A 16,638-nucleotide genomic window follows, 5' to 3' on the forward strand; every position below is an offset into this window, starting at 1 on the left:
GCTAATAAATCGGGTTTTTTTTTTGCAGCGTGTGTGTTATATACATGGCAGTTGTAATGCCTGTTAATGATCTGCAAAAACAAACATTGTTCACCTGTTTATTTGGCGTCAGTGAGAATTATTTATTTATAGGCTTCTTACACGTTATGTTTTAACAAATTGAGTGTTATGCATAACGCGGCCCCATGCATTTTGTACTTAAAAGTCTATAGTCATTCATATATTTTTAAAAATGTATCATTTCAGGACGACAGTTTACACGTTTTTGTATTCAAGTCTCACAAACATTTTCCATTAAACGTTATTTCACCGTCTAGACAGTGCTATTTTAAAAAAACCTGAGGCTGATGGCATTTTACTGTATGGCATAATTAGTTCCTAAACACGTCCCTCCAAATTTAGTACGCAATTCCTTTCCATCATTTTTCTGTCAGTAAAATGATTTTAGCCTGTTACATTACTCTTTTACAGCCCCGTAATCCGTCATTTGTAGCGCATGTTATTTAAAAGAGCATTTCCACACGTGCCAGATTTAAAACTCCGGTTGAAAAACAAAAAACAAAAGGCGAAGCACACCAAAACTAATCATGGCGCTTCTGTAATTTACTGTATCTACACACGCTCGAAAATACTTTCTCCGTAGTTTTTTTAAAGCCAGCATTAAAGATGGCAGCCCCCTAGGTGTCTCACTTTCGCAGCGTTTTGTGGTGCTAAAGAAAGAAAAAGAGTGAGTCAGTGCGGTGACGTCACCACTGTGTTGATTTGCTAACCCTAAAGCAGAGAGGAGCTAGTGCGTGTGAGAGCGGGTACTGTGAACTGTTGCGTTACTATGCTGCTGCCCCAATAACAACACATTCGGAAATTTAACGTGCAACCTAGGTAAGTACACATATCTTACGGGCTAGCAGCTTCTACACAAATGCATAGCAAACAGTCCCGTCACTCTGCATGCTTATTTGTTTTTGCTCTGCTGTTGGTACAGTAAAAGTGTAAAGGACCAACTCGTCGGTAATGTTACGCTTAACAAACCCCCAGAAGTTACACTGTCTCCAATACCGTGTCGCTAAATCGAGGTCTTCATGATCGCTTTCAGGAGGGGGAGGATGTTTTCGCATTTTGCGAAATACACTGCAAAAGTAATGAGACATTACTGTATGATATTTGGAAATCCAAAGTTGTTTCCATTTGAGAGATTTATAATCATATATATATATAAACGAATTCTGATGTTGACGCTGCTCGCTGTTTTAGTATTCTGGAGATCGCAACAAGAGAAACGTGTGGTCTGACTGTACAGTTGACTGCTCAGCAGACAGTGCCTACCTTGTGAATAGCTTTATCATATGAGGAGATACCCATGTTCTGAATCTGCGGAAGACTGTATACAAACATATTATCATCACAACCATTGTACAGGGTCATTTTATGTGTAAATATTTGTGAAGTAGCTGTAACAAATGCAGTGGCTTCATGCACTTGATGCGTTTACAGACAGTGGTCGCGGGAGCCGTGGTGTGAAATTATTACCAACACCGGTGTGGGTTAGGAAGCTGAACATTTATTGGGCACAGAGATCAGACGGAATGATACTGCACATCATACAGACGAGAAAGTGTTGGATTGGTAGCTAAGGGCTAATAAATCGCTAGATTTTTGAAGCCACCAATTTTCTGCAGGCAAGCCTTTGCGGGCAAAGAAAATTATTTTTAAGGTCTTCTGTAACAGTGAACGTGCAAGGTAGGATTTTACTACTTAGGTGCCTTTTAAAAGAATCAAATAATCCAGCATGGAATTAACATGTCAAATGTTTCTTATTTTAGCATTATGAGAAATTACTATAGGCGATTCACGTGGGTTAATCAGTGGCTTCTCTGAAGTCACCAATTAAAAGCGTGATTCAATCAATTGTAGTTGGGAGAGATTTTTTTCGGGTAGTGGATTATTTTTTTCCGAAATCTCGGAGAAGCAGCGATGTTCAGTAAGTCATTGTGACGGTGTTGTTCTGTTACTGTTATAAATATGTATTAGCGTTTCCATAACATGTTTTCTTTTTCGGGAAATGCGTTATTTTGGTCTGTTTCTCGGTACGCATTCTGTGTTTAACGATACAGTCTACGTTGAAGCCCGGAGTACAGTGGATAATTAGGCAGGGGTAGCATTAATTAAAAATTGCTGTTGTAAAAGTGCGGTGTTTTGTTTCTTGAAACCACAATGTATCGACTTTTTGTGGGTAATATAAAACCGTGCTTCAAAACATTTATAGTAAAATATAGCCTGCTATAACTGTTTACTCCTTAAGAAATATTAGCTAAAACACGAAGCACTTTTGCTTTTGCGCTCTGGAAAGTGCCATGATAGTAAATCTTGTGCGCTTTGTATATTAAGACAGTTGATATTTTTGTGGAATATTTTATAAACTACTTAATACGTTCAGAAGTTTGTGCTTTTCTCCCATGTGTTTTACTATTCTGCTAATACTTTTTAATTTTTTCGCGCAACGGTTAATAATGACGTTTCATGTCTTATAAATAACACAGTAAGTGGAAATTCAATTGAAGTCGTAATCCGACGTCCAATAGCATGTAAATCAAGTCAGTATATGTGCAGTAGACGTGCTTCTTTCGCATGATGACCCTAACCCCACATTCAGATGTCATACAGTATATTGTATATCGATTTAGTTTTAATTATATCGTTACAGAATGCGTTACAGATTTAAACGTATCATTGAAAGCGTTACGAATTGTATTATGTTTGGCAAGAAAGCACAAAATGGGCTATTTCTGATTTTATTCTGAAAAAGCGATGTAAAAGGTGCTCCCAAGAAGTTTTGCATGTTTAAAATACTCAGGGGATATTATGTGCCATGTAATTTATTTTTGCTTATAATGCGCGAAGGTCCATAACGTGTTAAATCTTTTCCCTCGATTTATAGATGAACGTCGTGTTAAGACGTTTAAAATAAAACTATGAAACAAAAATAAGTTTTTTTTTTCTGCAGTAGCAACTGGACTGTCTTATTTCGTGCGTTGGATGAGTTGCATTACACTTAAGAGTTTGAAAAATGTTTTCTGGTAGGCTTTAAGAAAATTCCCAGTCTAAAGTGAAGTGAAGCCTCAGATGATAAAGATGATAAAATATTAAAGATGTTTGTGTACACACATTCATGTACCTTTGTGGTGTTTGTTTACATAATATGTGGTGTTACATTTGCTCAAAACCCAAAGTAGGCAAGTAACTCTTAACATGTATTTTCACAATTTAAAGAAAACTCCAGTTTATGTACAGTACTGAATGCTTACTACAAGAATGCTTCGTGTTGAAATCCCCTCCCTGTTGTGAATGCAGCCGTTTGATTAACCAGTCACATTCCCTTGTATCTGTACAGTCTGCTGATTTACTAGCAATGATTAGGTTTAATCTGTGTTTTGAATGCACTTATAACCCTTTTTCGATGAAAGTATTATGGACCAGAAAGATGCTGTATTTATTTTTATTAGGTAATGCACTTTACTCACCATTAATGTGTAAACTATTCGTTTGCTACGCTTGTAATGCCTGGTAGGATCGATAAAAAGTAAAACGTCTTTCTTTTAAATGCGCAAAAGTTTTTGTTGATATGAAAATGGAAATATGGAATCTCGATCAAAGTTAGACCTTGGCTTGATAGATTTCGTCTAATGCTGCTCTTTTTGTTTAAAAAAATGTAAAGGATTTTTTGCGTCTACAAATGTGCACATTCGTGATTTAAGTTTTCTTTTTGTGAGTTCACAGAGGTCTAAACCATTAGAAATAGATTCATCCTTAAATTTATTTCTTGCAAGAAAAAAAATATTTTCCTGCTTAGGTGGATTGCCAAATACCAGCAGAACTAAATGTAATTACCGTAGTCCTAACGTAAATCTGGCTGTTGTTGATTGGAGTGTTATTATTAGGCCATTTATTATTAACATCACAAACATTTTATTCAGAACAGGGATTATTAAAATTTGCAAACCGCACACATTATTGTATGGGTAAAGAAATGACAGTTTCTCTGATATTATAAAGATGCTAACAAATACTGCTTTTCTGAACACTCAGTTTTATTTGGTGATCATCTTTTCTAGCTAAGCGTCCCTTTTGAATGCAGAAATCTCCCAGCCTTCACTGTAACCTCACTTTTAGTCTCCAGCACTATTCCTGCTGCTATGTTTGCTTTATTCTCCATGCTCTGTTCTTTATTCCTCTCTGTGATGAGAATACTGAATAAGATGCCATTTCATTTCAAAATGGGTGTTGATGGTCTTTGTGAACAGAGCACTGCCACATGTTCTAACAAAGCCAACAGAACTGCCAGGTTTTTCATTGGCACTGGTGAAGAGGGGCAGGTTTTAGAGTTTACAGTGGCTTTCTTTCCGGTGTCTAGACTGTTGTCCCCAAAATGGGTTATTTTATTAAGAACCTCAATGTGCTGTGGTGTGTTTTGGTCCTAAATTGTGCAGTCCATGCAGAGCTCTAATGTGGCATGCAGTCTTTTTTTTTTCAACTGCTTTCTTTCTTGAATGGATTTCTATTGGCCTTTTTTCCTTTATCACACATGTTAGGGTGGCAGGGTGGTGCAGTGGTTAGCATTGTTGCTTCGCAGAGCTGAGACTCTGGGTTAAATTCCTGGGGTTGCTATCTGTGTGGAGTTTGTATGTCCTCCCCATGTCAGCCTGTTTTGTTCTGTGGTGCTCTGGTTTCCTCTTTTAGTCTAAAAGCATACTGATTGGTCCATTGGCTTCTGGGAAAGTTGTCCCTGGTGTGAGTGTGTGTGTTTTGTGTCTGTGTCTTGTGGACTGGTGTCCGATCCAGCGTGTATCCTGCCTTGTGCCCGTTGCTTGCTGGGATGGGCTCCATGCTCATCCGCACCCCTGTACTGGATAAAACGGTTAGAAAATGGATGGATGGATATTCACATTTGGAGAATGAGATAGAGAAATTTTAAGAGTCTCGTGTTCTTATAGCTGTCACTGGTTACTGCATGTCATCTAATGGGGTTTAAGTTTTGCCATTCACATCAGTGCTTGTACACTCCACCCAACATTACTGCTGTGAAAAACTACGTGCCAGTGTGAACTGGATTTCTCTGTTGGTATTTTCATGTACTTGGAAGTAGTCCAGGACATTCATATATCAATCTGTCTTACATAATGTAATTCATTTGCCATGGGCTAAGTTTACAACACCAAGTCAATGAACTCCAGTCTGGAACACTTTTTTTTACATTCATTATCTTTGTAAGTATGAATTGTTTTTTTTTTATGCTGTTAAACATCATCAGTCGATAAACAGATATCCAATCGCTGTGAATCTAAAAAGACTGTTAATTTTGCAGTCAGCCCGAGTTCAGTAATGGTAATCGAAGGTGCAATTAATACAAATTAAGACTCCAAGGATAAAAGCAAGCTTTTCAAATGGCAGTCCAAGCTGAGTTTTAATGAAGATGAATGCTGTGTGTTTTTTCCCCTAAAAATGATCCATCTCCACTGTTTAATAGTCGGTTTATGTGCTTTCTCTCTCCACAGATTTACCGCATCTTGTTTACAAAGATAACTGAAGAAGACAACGGGGGGTAAAGACAGACTCATGAGTTGGTCCAGTGGATGTCAGGGACGTTATGGATTTGACTAAAATGGGTATGATACAACTGCAGAACCCCAGCCATCCCACAGCACTACTGCAGAAAGCCAACCAGATGCGCTTGGCTGGGACATTGTGTGATGTGGTTATCATGGTAGACAGCCAGGAATTTCATGCCCATCGGACAGTGTTGGCTTGCACTAGCAAAATGTTCGAGATCCTATTCCACCGCAACAGCCAGCATTACACGTTGGACTTCCTCTCACCAAAGACCTTCCAGCAGATTCTGGAGTATGCCTACACCGCCACACTCCAAGCAAGAGTGGAAGATTTGGATGACCTGCTGTACGCGGCAGAGATCTTAGAGATAGAATACTTAGAAGAGCAATGCCTAAAGATCCTGGAAACCATCCAGTCCTCGGATGAGAACGACACAGAGGTCAACATGGCTGAAGGCGGCGCCGAGGACGACGAAGACCGCAAGGCGAGGCATGTCAAGAACATGTTGATCTCAAAGAAGCATTCCATGGAGGAAAGTGGCTACGCCTCCTCTACCCTTCAAGGTCTGACCGTCGGCACGATGGTCGACCAGAGTCCCTCGGTTTCAACCTCTTTTGGTCTCTCTACCATGAGCCCCACCAAGGCTGCCGTGGACAGTTTGATGAGCATTGGGCAGTCCCTATTGCAGGGCTCCATGCAGCAGAACCATGGCGAGCAGATGATGGGCCTGAGCGGCTCGCCCCAGGTGAAGACCGAGGTGAAGACAGAGATGATGCAGGTGGATGAGGCCTCGGGGCACGAGAGCCCCAGGACGGCAGAATCCAGCTCGTCAAGCGGTGGGGAGAAGAGCGGAGAGTCGGACAAGAGCAGGGAAGGCCCGGGAACTCCGACCCGGAGCAGCGTGATCACGAGCGCCCGTGAACTGCACTACGTCCGTGAAGAAAGTATCTCTGATCAGCCGGGCGACGGGAGCCACGCAGCGTTGGAAAGCATGGCTTCCCTAACCGAGAAGCAACTTGCTTCTTTGTACTCTGTGCCTCCTAACCATAAAAACGAGACTCTGCTGTCTATGCCAGCCTCTGTCGCGTCTGCCCTGCACATGCAGCCAGCCCTGGCTATGTCCATGGACTTCAGTGCGTATGGGGGGCTGCTTCCCCAGAGCTTCATCCAGAGGGAGTTCTTCAACAAGCTGGGGGAGCTCGCTGCTGGCATTAAGACCGAAAACCGAAGCCAGAATGAGCGGTGCAATGTGTGTGGTGCCGAGCTGCCTGACAATGACGCTGTGGAGCAACACAGGTAATATCATCGCAGTCAGGTGCATCGATATAGGGGTTGGTTGGGTACAGATTCACTCAAGTTCTGCCCCTTCTTGCAAGTGAACGAGAGATGTCACTGTGCAGACATCACAAAGTTCTAGTATAACCATAAAAGAAAGAGCCGTCGATTTCTCTCTAGTTCTTAATAAATATAAAAAATCCCAATTTATCAAGGCAGTTGAAGCTGTTAGTTGTTTCTAACGGATGTTATGAATGGATGGGCTATGGGCTTTGGGTAATATTGTGCCGCAGCAACCAAAAGCAAAGCAATTGCAGTATAAAATAGAAATTTGGAAAGGCTGCATTTAATTACAGCAGTACTGTTCATGTCTTTCTTCCATCATTGTTCTGAGAGAATTTAGGGTTTCCTTGTTTCAGACAAGAATAGTCACACAAGTAAAACCTCACACCAAACGTTTTCCCTACCAAGATGAATATCTTATGTTTTGTAGCTGACAGCCTGAAATTTATTGACAGTATAAAAACCCCTAGGGATTTAAGCTATAGTACCACAACAAATGTCATTGAATGTTTTAAGGGAGTTTCCAGTTCATGTTCAAGAGCAGGCAAACTTTTCAATATATTCAATCACCTGCTCCCTCCTCCATATAAATCAGAACATAAAAACGGTGGCAAATTATAAAAGAACATTCGGCCAGTCTAGCCTAATCGAGCCTGTTTGGTTGCTAGTAGCTAATTGATCTGGGGAGCCTTCAGGCTGTTTCTTGAAAGAAGACAGGCTATTGGCTGCAGCAATGTGGCTGGAAAGCTTGTTCCATACTCTCACAACCCTTTGTGTGAAGTGCAGAACCTGTTCTCCATTTTAGAAGCACTTCTGTATAGTTTCCACCTGTGCCCCTGGCTTGTGGTTCACTGTTGATTTTGTTGAAGTGCACTGCATCGATTTTGTTTATACCTTTTGAAGATTGTTATTACTTGAATCTGCCCCCTCCTCCCCCTCCTAGTTTTCTGTTTTCAAACCTAGTAAGGTAGATCTTTCCTGTAAGCAGAGCATGTTATTGCTACTCTCTGGAGTGATATCCAGATATTATTTTGTGTAACATGGTGACCAAAATTGTACAGAATATTCTAAATAAGATCTTGCCGGCATATTGTAGAAATTTAAAAAAAAATCAGTGTTTTTAACCACCTATCCTGATATCTCTTCCTTACATTTTTGAGGGAATTTGAATGATGTATTAATGTGAACACCTGTCTGACCAGTGTTTACTTCATTTGTGTGCTATGCTCAAGAACTCTCTACCACTCCATCTGCACTGCCCTTGCAACAGCCCTTTTGGTCATCTTACACAGGGGAGGTTGGATCTACCTTTTCCATAAGGCTGGGTCTATATCCAAGCAGGTTAAAAGCCAAAGTAATTCTCCGAGTGTCCTCAGTCCTGCAGTAGTCCATATCTCCTGATGTTCAGTGCTGCAAAACTTTGTTTTAAGTAGGTCTGGAGCACTGCATTACAGTAACTGTGGTGTTTGGCTAGCTTACTATATACTCTTATCGATTGCCAACATTTTAGCACCGGTAAAGCAAGCTCAGCTTCTTTTGGGACATTTTTATTGTTATATTTTACAGACAATAGTCCATAATATCTTTCATGGTCTTGAAGTCTGTAGAGTTTGGAGTTCATTTTCCTGTGTCTTACATTTCAGAGTTTTACAGATAATTTAACGTAATGAACTCTTATTTCTGTGTCAATAATATGCATAATTAACAATGATATAGGTTCATAATGTCTGTGAGCCAACAGAACACTTCCAGAGTCCATGATGAAAAAGAGACGTGCCCATTTCTTAGTTAATTTCTCTTTGGTGTGTTTTCTGATGTATTGCATAGTGCATTAAGAATCCACAAGCCGTTAATTTAAAACCAGATAAGTTAAAGTATGATGTTTTCATGGTAAGTAGTTTTAGGGACCTGGACTTGGATTAGAGCACTGTTTATTAGAATAAGGGGAGATAGAGAAACACTCAAGTGTGTGGAGACCATATAAATATCGGCATCCAGATAAGACTTACTCTTTCCATTGAGTAATGAAAACCTGTATATAATTCTAATCATGTTTGAATACAGTTTATGATTTTTAATTCCAAGCTGAAGTATTTATGTTAAATTAAGTGGCTACATGCCCAATAGCTGGACTATAAATTTGAAATTTGAGATGGTTGTTATAGCCAACAGTGTTTGCTGTCCATTTCATGGTACTGACAAATCCTGCAATAATTTATTTCCCTAAAGCACAGCCGAATCCCACCCTCCCCCTAGATAAGTACAGTAGCTGAAAGAAAAATTAACATTTATATGTAAATTCTCAGAAGCTTATATAGTATTGACATGCTATGCAAATAAATGATGTGTAACTAGATCTTTTGACTCCCTTTTATTAAAATTTCAAATCAGGCAGGAGGCAGCTCTAGGTTGCTCAGTAGCTTCATCAATGAGAGTCGGGATGATGGGTTTTTTTCTGGGCTTTGGCGTTTCAGCACATGAAACGACCAATTGACAAAATTTGCTTTGCAGAGAGGTGTGACCTAACTTACGACTTCTCGCCATCTCGTGGTACAAGAGCCTCCAAAGATGATCATTTCCAGATCTACCGCAATAGCTTCTGAGCGGTCCCCTCTGTTGCTGGCGTGGCGGACCCCATTAGTGGCACCTGGAGAAGGGGCTGGCTAATAGAAAGCAGCTCTTCCTCCCCCACTGCGTGGCCCGTGACGAGCTGTCCTGACAGGGCCCCAGCAGTCTAGTGCAAGGAAGTCCTTATTAGCTTTATGAGCAGAAGAGGCTGCCCTCCTCAGGAAATGAGAGCTGGAGAGAGGACCCAAGCCCTGACCTCGATCGTGTAACCTCTGGGCGCTGGAGAAGACCTCTGTCAGCGTGCACCGTGCTGGCCACTCTCCTCTGGTTCTTGTCATGAGCACAGGGTGAATAAATACACCCCGGGCTGATGGGAGCCCTTGAACTCTCTTAATTCACTCCTCCGGGAGTTTGCCGTTCAGCGAGCGGAGGCGACTGTTTCTTCCTCTCCTCGGTGTGCAGCCCCGGGTCCTTTAAAGTTTGGATATCACGGCGACTAACAAAAAGCCAAGTGTTAAAAGCTGCATAGCCAAGTCAGGAATTCCGTAGGTACGGGGGAACACTGGACTCATGTCTCCGAATGAATACAATAAACAAAAACGCTTGTTCTTTTTTTATTTAAATTGCTTCTTAAGTTAGACCCCCACATTAATCCCTAATGCCCAATAAAACTGAGTAAGCCAGTGAAAAACAGGGGGGAAACTAGGCTTTTACTAGGCCCCTAAAGAGCTGCCAGTCAGAATGATTGACAACTTTATTTCTCATTGGTAACAAATAACAGGCCAAACAAAGAGGGTCCTGGTGAATGAAAACAGGAGGTCACAATATGGAGTTGTAAACCGTTTTAATTTCAAAATTTTCAAGCTGTGGGGAAGAGAAAGTGGCAATGATTAATCATTCTAAAGAGATCTAAATGACTGCCGCGGTCCCATATGCCCCGATAAACACGATGTAGTCACTGTGGGCTGTCATTCAAGGCACTGAAAAGCTTCTTGTTTTGATTAAAATGCTAAATTCATAAACCACTCCAAATTGTACATGGTGGTTCTGCTGCTTAAAACATTTAGTTAAAGGAGGACGTCCGGAGGGGCTGTGAGTCTGCCCATTTTAAAATTAGTTTGCTTTAATGGCGTTATAGCTTATAATTTGAAATGTCAAAATAAGTGAGCAAAAAGTTAAATGTGACAGAAAATTTTTGCTGTTTGTTTTAAGTCAGTTGAGTTGCCACGTTTTGAAAGATTTCTGCAGATGCAGTCTCCACCTCTGCAAGCTGTTTTCCTATAGTGACCACCCCATAAAGTTTTGCATAGCCTGGTTACTTTCACAAATTGCTGAAACCCTAAATGGTATAGAGTCCCACTGATTATAGGTTCATAGCCTTTGGCGTTTTGACATTTAGCGTTTCATTTGTCCTAATCTGCAGGAATGCACAACGGTTAAAGTTCATATCAGGATTCATTTGATTTGCTCTCCAACTGTCACTGCAGTGTGTAGGAAGAAGCTGATTTAATAAACGTATCCTAATTTAAAGGTTGAAGCAGAGTGACTGTCTCCATTTGTACTCTATTTTCTTTAAACATATTTAAGCACTTCAAAAGAAAGAACAGAGTGACTGTAACTTGCTCATTTTCAAAATGTGCTTAGGTTTATTCTTGAGCAGTATGGCTTTAAAATGTCTTTCAATGAGACCTTTGTGTGGCATTTCCTTTCATTTTAGAGTTAAGATTATTATTGCAATTGCAGTCTTTATGTATATGGCATGTGTTATGATTTAATGTGTATTGCAGAATGTTTTAAAGAAATCATTTTTGTATTTTTCTAATTTATTATTTATGGTTTACAGTGATTTCCCATTGTGAAGGAGACTCACTGGTTACATCTGGAAACTGATGATCTTTTCCTAAGTAATGTTTGGACTGTTTTTTTAAGTCTTTATTAAATCGTCAGTGGGATTTGGGAACTCCCCTTAAAATGCATCATGTGGATATACTAGAGTTCTTTCTTAGAGGCATGTCAGGGAATTTCTGCTACTGGATTTAAACTAGAGTTTTGCAGCAAGTACTTCAATGACATTTCTGCCAGGTACACAACATACAAACTGAGTGACACCTCTTAATAGGGTGGCAGTGCTTAGCATTGTGGCCTCACAGTGCCAGCGCCCTGGGTTCAATTCCTGGGATGCTGTCTGTGTGGAGTTTGCATGTTCTCCCTGTCTTTGCGTGGGTTTCCTCCAGGTATTTTGTTTTCCTCTCACAGGCCAAATACATACCATTAGGTTATGTGGCTACTGGGAAAATTAATCCTGCTGCGTGTTTGTGTGTGTCTGTGTGCCCCTGTGATGGACTAGTACCCCATCCAGGGTGTTACCTGCCTTGCGCCTGTTGCTTGCTGGCATGGTCACACTGGATCTGGTGCCTTTGTAATGGATTAAGTGGGTAGAAAATGGATGGATAAATAAAGCTTAATAAGGTCATCTTGAATAGTGCCTTCTTGGTGAAATCTCACTGTATTGAACTAATAAAGGGATTGAATGAAAGTAGAAAGTGGACTATCACAGATAATCAGCAAGAATTTGGCCAAGAAAGGCAACACAACTTTGGTCTATAGTTTACCACACAACACTTTTGACCCCCAAGAATGGCCTGTTTGCAGTGATAAGGACAATGAGGTCAGTCTCCTTTTTTTTATATCCATTTACTGTATGTTGAGATTCAAAGGAATAAAACTGAAGTGAATTTACAGTGGGGTCAATGACTTTGAGAGCTGATCAGTCTGCTGAGTTACTGTATATATTGAAGAGGTTGCAGCGTAGAGCAGTGTCAATGTGCAAGCACATAAATCCATTCCGCACTGGAAAGCAGAAATATATAAAGAACTGTTTCGTTGTTTCAGCTAAGGGTCTGAAAGAGACTCTGTAGTTGAAATGTTGTGTTATTAAAATTTTTTATTTTTCATCTAATATGTAGAATTAACCTCTACATACTGTACAGTATATACATACTGTAGACCTATGAAATTCCATTTAGGCATGATATTGATGTAGACCCTTGATGACGCAACCTTTTTATTATGGACTTCATTGTGTTCTTTATTGCCCATAAATGATATTAAATTTGAAAATTTGGCTTGCAGTATGATTTCCATGAGAGATTTGATTCACATTTATGGCAACAGTGTCTAAAAACTTCAAAAATGTTGTCTTAAAGACTGTTTCATGCTGATGAGAGCCTTAATTATGCATATTTAATGGGGTTAGTAAGTCAGAGAATCTCCTCAAAATTGATTTTCAGTTGCTTTAGGCCTGTTGTACTAATCTTTGGCTATCACCATTCTCGTCTTTCTTAAGGTTGTTTTGCTCTATAGATAACGTTGAGTGTAATGTTGAGCAAATAGAATGCACACTTTATCAAAATGTGCATGTAGGAATGAAGTTTATCGCCAGCTTGTCTGTTTTTATTTTATTTTCTGTGTTAAAGACACATTTCACTGTTTTGGTGTTTGCTTCGGCTATGTGGAGCAAAATGTTTATTTTTTGTGAGAAAAGAGCATTAATGACAGAAGGTTTAAAAAATGAATTTTTGGTGCGAATAAAAAATCAAGCAGTACTGGAAATCTTTTTAGCAATGTAGAGCATAGGATTTCCTTTTATTTGTAAATTGTGTTCATTGTAGGCTTTTTTATTTCCATGCTGTTTCTGAGACTTAAATCTCTTAGGTTATTTCTTATGTGTGCATACGTATATTACATTTTACATTTTAACGTCAGCATTTATACATCTTAATGATCTTAATAGCAATGGTGGTAGTGAAGAAAAACTGCAAATTGCAGGACTCTGGAAACCCAATTTGGTGGTTTTATAGACTTCTCTGAACTCTACCTTTGACAGCTCATAGCAACATAGGGAGATGTTTCTTGTGACTAATTACTAAATATTTCCCGGCAGCCATACATGAGGCCTTGCCATCTCCTGTTACAAATGTGAAAAATATTTCTGTTTGGAGTTAATTTTGGTGGCAGGCAGATCAGGTTAACTGTCTGTAATTGCTTCCAGAAATGGCACAGGTTTTTTTGTGTTAGAATGAATGCATTGGTAAGTGCCTGCTTCCTGTGTAAATTTAGCCTATTCCATTCATTCCACTGTGCCCTGGGTTATGTCATAAAGCTCCGAGCAGCTCAATTGGTTGTGGATTGGCTCTGGAGGAGGGGAGCTCTCCCTTGATGTTGCCCCCGAGAATAATATATTGATAACTCCAGGAGATTTATTATTGAGATATTCATAAATGAAAGGGTTTGTTTGTTTTCTGATTGCCCAAGGTTTCCAGGAGAGTTTAAATCAAAGCTCTATCTCACCCGAACAGCTACTCTTAACTTAAGACATGTTTGGGAACAAGCTTAGATTTATTTCTTTAAGGAAGTTTCTATTCCAGCAGAGTGACTTCAGGGAGGTGGGATTAAAGTGATGTTTTAGTAACCCCTTAACAGGAAAATAATCAGTTGGCAAAAGAGACCAATTAGTGATAAATAAGGGATGCTCCTGTGATTATATATTGTATGGCCTCTTGATTATTGTTCCAGTCACATTTCCAGATTATTATTTCTTACTTTTTGTTATTCTTTATATTTTAGAATTTACTTAAAGTCTGTATATATAGCAGGTACAAACATTTCTAATCAATTCTTCAAATATTTATGATTTATTTTCTTTATTAGTAAAACAATATTTGGATAATGTGGTAGTTGAATACTCAGTCTTGTGATTTGTTTTGGAAAAGCCTACAGTATGTACTCAAATTTGGAGAAAAAAAAAGTGATACGTATTTGTTTTCGAGTGACCGTATAAAGTACCAACTGTAATGCAGTAGTATGAATGTACAGGTACATATTATTTTCATAGACTGTCTTGGGTAATGACCACTTGTGAAAGTTGCACTTTGTTCATATTTTTGATTCTACAGGACACAGATTTTTAAAGACATACTGTATACTGCAGAATATGATGCAAGGTCAGTTTTAGGTAGGACAATCGTTGTGCCCTTATTTTAATTAAGACAGTTGTTGTGCATTTATTTCCCAACAGCAAGAGCAAGCCAGTGCTGGAGTAGGGAAGTGTCAGCTTGTAGGAGCCAGGAGTTAATACCTGAGTTCTTGTGTTTAAACAGGAGGTACTCTGTTATCTCTGCATATCAGTATAACTGATAACCCTGTGGTCTTTTCTTCAGTATATGAAGAGCAGATTTGCTGATAATGCTGCATATTCTCCTGTGGGGTAGAAGATAAAGTGCCTGAGCAGTGAGGTGAAAGGAGCTTTTAAGTTGCCAACAAGGTAAAGCACACCTGATGTCTGAAGCAACAGATTCTTGCTGTAGGTACAAAACCCTAACTCTAACGGTTCACCCAGTGCAGATGAGTGCCTACATTGAAAGCCCCACCCCCTGTCTGACTCCTGCAGGTATGTGGTGAGGTTATCAGGGAGGTATGGTTATCAGTGATCAGCAAAAGGTAGAGAAACTCAAGGCAGTTAGCGAACTTGGCACTTTTTAAAAAACAGGTGATGGTATTTGTGCAAGCTCGATTTTCAACATCTTTCACCAAATCGAAGACTTCCGTCATGCTTTGCTCTTCAGCGAGCCGTTTTTTTTTCTGAGACGGATACTTCAGCACATGGTAATTTTCCACTTTACTTAGTCATTCGTCATTTTGTATTGATTTCAGTTATCTAACTTATCACTGCCCTCTGTCCAGGCTGCAGCGTTTTGTTGATTTATTTATTTTTTACACGGTGACGTGATCAATGCGTTTCAGAATTGGTTTGTTAATTGTCAGACCCACCCTGAGATTGTTCGACACAACTACAAGACATGGGAGATTTGGAAACCTAAGGCATGTCTCACATGCTGACTGTAGTCTCGTGTTACACTCTACATTTGTGGTAACACTGCCTATTGTTGGCAACGTGTGAAAAAAGCCCATAGAAGTTTGCTCTGGTGTATTTAACTCCTGATCTAATATGAAGCTCCCATGAGCTGAAGTAACCCAAGCAGCGCATTAACCTCAGCACCTCATAGCTGCGTGATAGTTAGTGCCATACTGTTCAACATGCCTGGACTACCTCTTCATTGTGTTTTGTGTGACCACTGGGGCACTTGTTCACTCTCACCCTTCCTCCACCAGCTATACACGATTAAACTTAACAGGCAGTATTACCGCTGTGTAAAATGCGCCTTGAAGTCTCAAGCACCTATAAAAGATGTCGCTGCTTAGTCATTTGGCAGTCTGTAAAGTTTTCAATGTTTTGGGGAAGACCAAGAAAATTTCCATCATGTTGCTTGCAGCCAGTCCAGAGTTTGATCTTTACGGGGGGGAAGACTTGCGCGCAGTCTGGTAAAAAAGATGATAAGTGAAACGTTTTCCTTTTCTAGGTTTGCAAAAGCTTCATTTCACGAGAAGAAATGGCCAAATAATTTCGTAGCTGTTGTCTAACCAACTCTGAGCACATTTTCAATAAATAAACCAACCAAGAGCCTGTTTTCACTGCCACAATGTGTGGTAAGTTAAAGGAAGGCAAAAAAACAAGAAGCTAAATAATACATTTAAAACACTGTCAAAGACATACTGTGGTTAAAGCATACTGTATAAAATGCTTTGTCAAATATAAGTGTGTTTTTTCCATTAGAATGCATCATTGTGATTTTTTTATTTTTTTTTTAATTTAAAAAAACACACTTCTCTCAAAGTGTTTGAATGCTGTAGTAGTCCTTAATGTAAAGGTGATATGTTAGAATATTCAGAGATGCATAATGGCATTCAGTTTGTTGCAAAAGTAGAGGTCCTGCTAAATTTCTGTTCTATAATTGGACTTTTCGTGTATACAGCATAATAACGGCTTCAGTGACAGACAGCTGAAATGTAAACTGTTGCATTTAATTGGCTTACAGAAGTTAAGCCCAGATTTTATCTCGGCTTTTCTATGCTGGAACAGTGGTACCTGCTTGGTAACAGACATGATGAGGTGTTGCTAGTATTGTCTGGTAATTAATGGGATATTTTCCCCTTCCTGGAAAACCGTAAAGTGCAGTATGTTGCTGTGCGAGAATTGTTTTCAGCGTTGGTATCTCAGTTTGAAAAGCA

General features: G+C 39.7%; 1 protein-coding gene across 4 annotated transcripts in view; it reads left to right on the forward strand.

Moving 5' to 3' along the window:
• The first annotated feature begins 768 nt into the window (after positions 1-768).
• zbtb16a (zinc finger and BTB domain containing 16a) overlaps positions 769-16,638 on the forward strand; it is a 127,866-nt gene continuing 111,996 nt past the window's right edge. Inside the window, exons 1-2 of one of the 4 annotated variants that reach the window (XM_015337781.2) lie at positions 769-879; positions 5,550-6,900. In XM_015337781.2, the coding sequence (XP_015193267.2) occupies positions 5,642-6,900 (1,259 nt within the window). In that variant the 5' untranslated portion in view covers positions 769-879; positions 5,550-5,641. Of the gene's footprint in view, positions 880-1,247; positions 1,738-5,168; positions 5,262-5,549; positions 6,901-16,638 lie in introns of those variants that run through there. The other 3 variants (XM_006642264.3, XM_015337778.2, XM_015337779.2) reach the window with 3 other exon arrangements.

Source organism: Lepisosteus oculatus, chromosome 23, assembly GCF_040954835.1.
Source record: "Lepisosteus oculatus isolate fLepOcu1 chromosome 23, fLepOcu1.hap2, whole genome shotgun sequence".
In the NCBI taxonomy this organism is placed as follows: domain Eukaryota; kingdom Metazoa; phylum Chordata; class Actinopteri; order Semionotiformes; family Lepisosteidae; genus Lepisosteus; species Lepisosteus oculatus.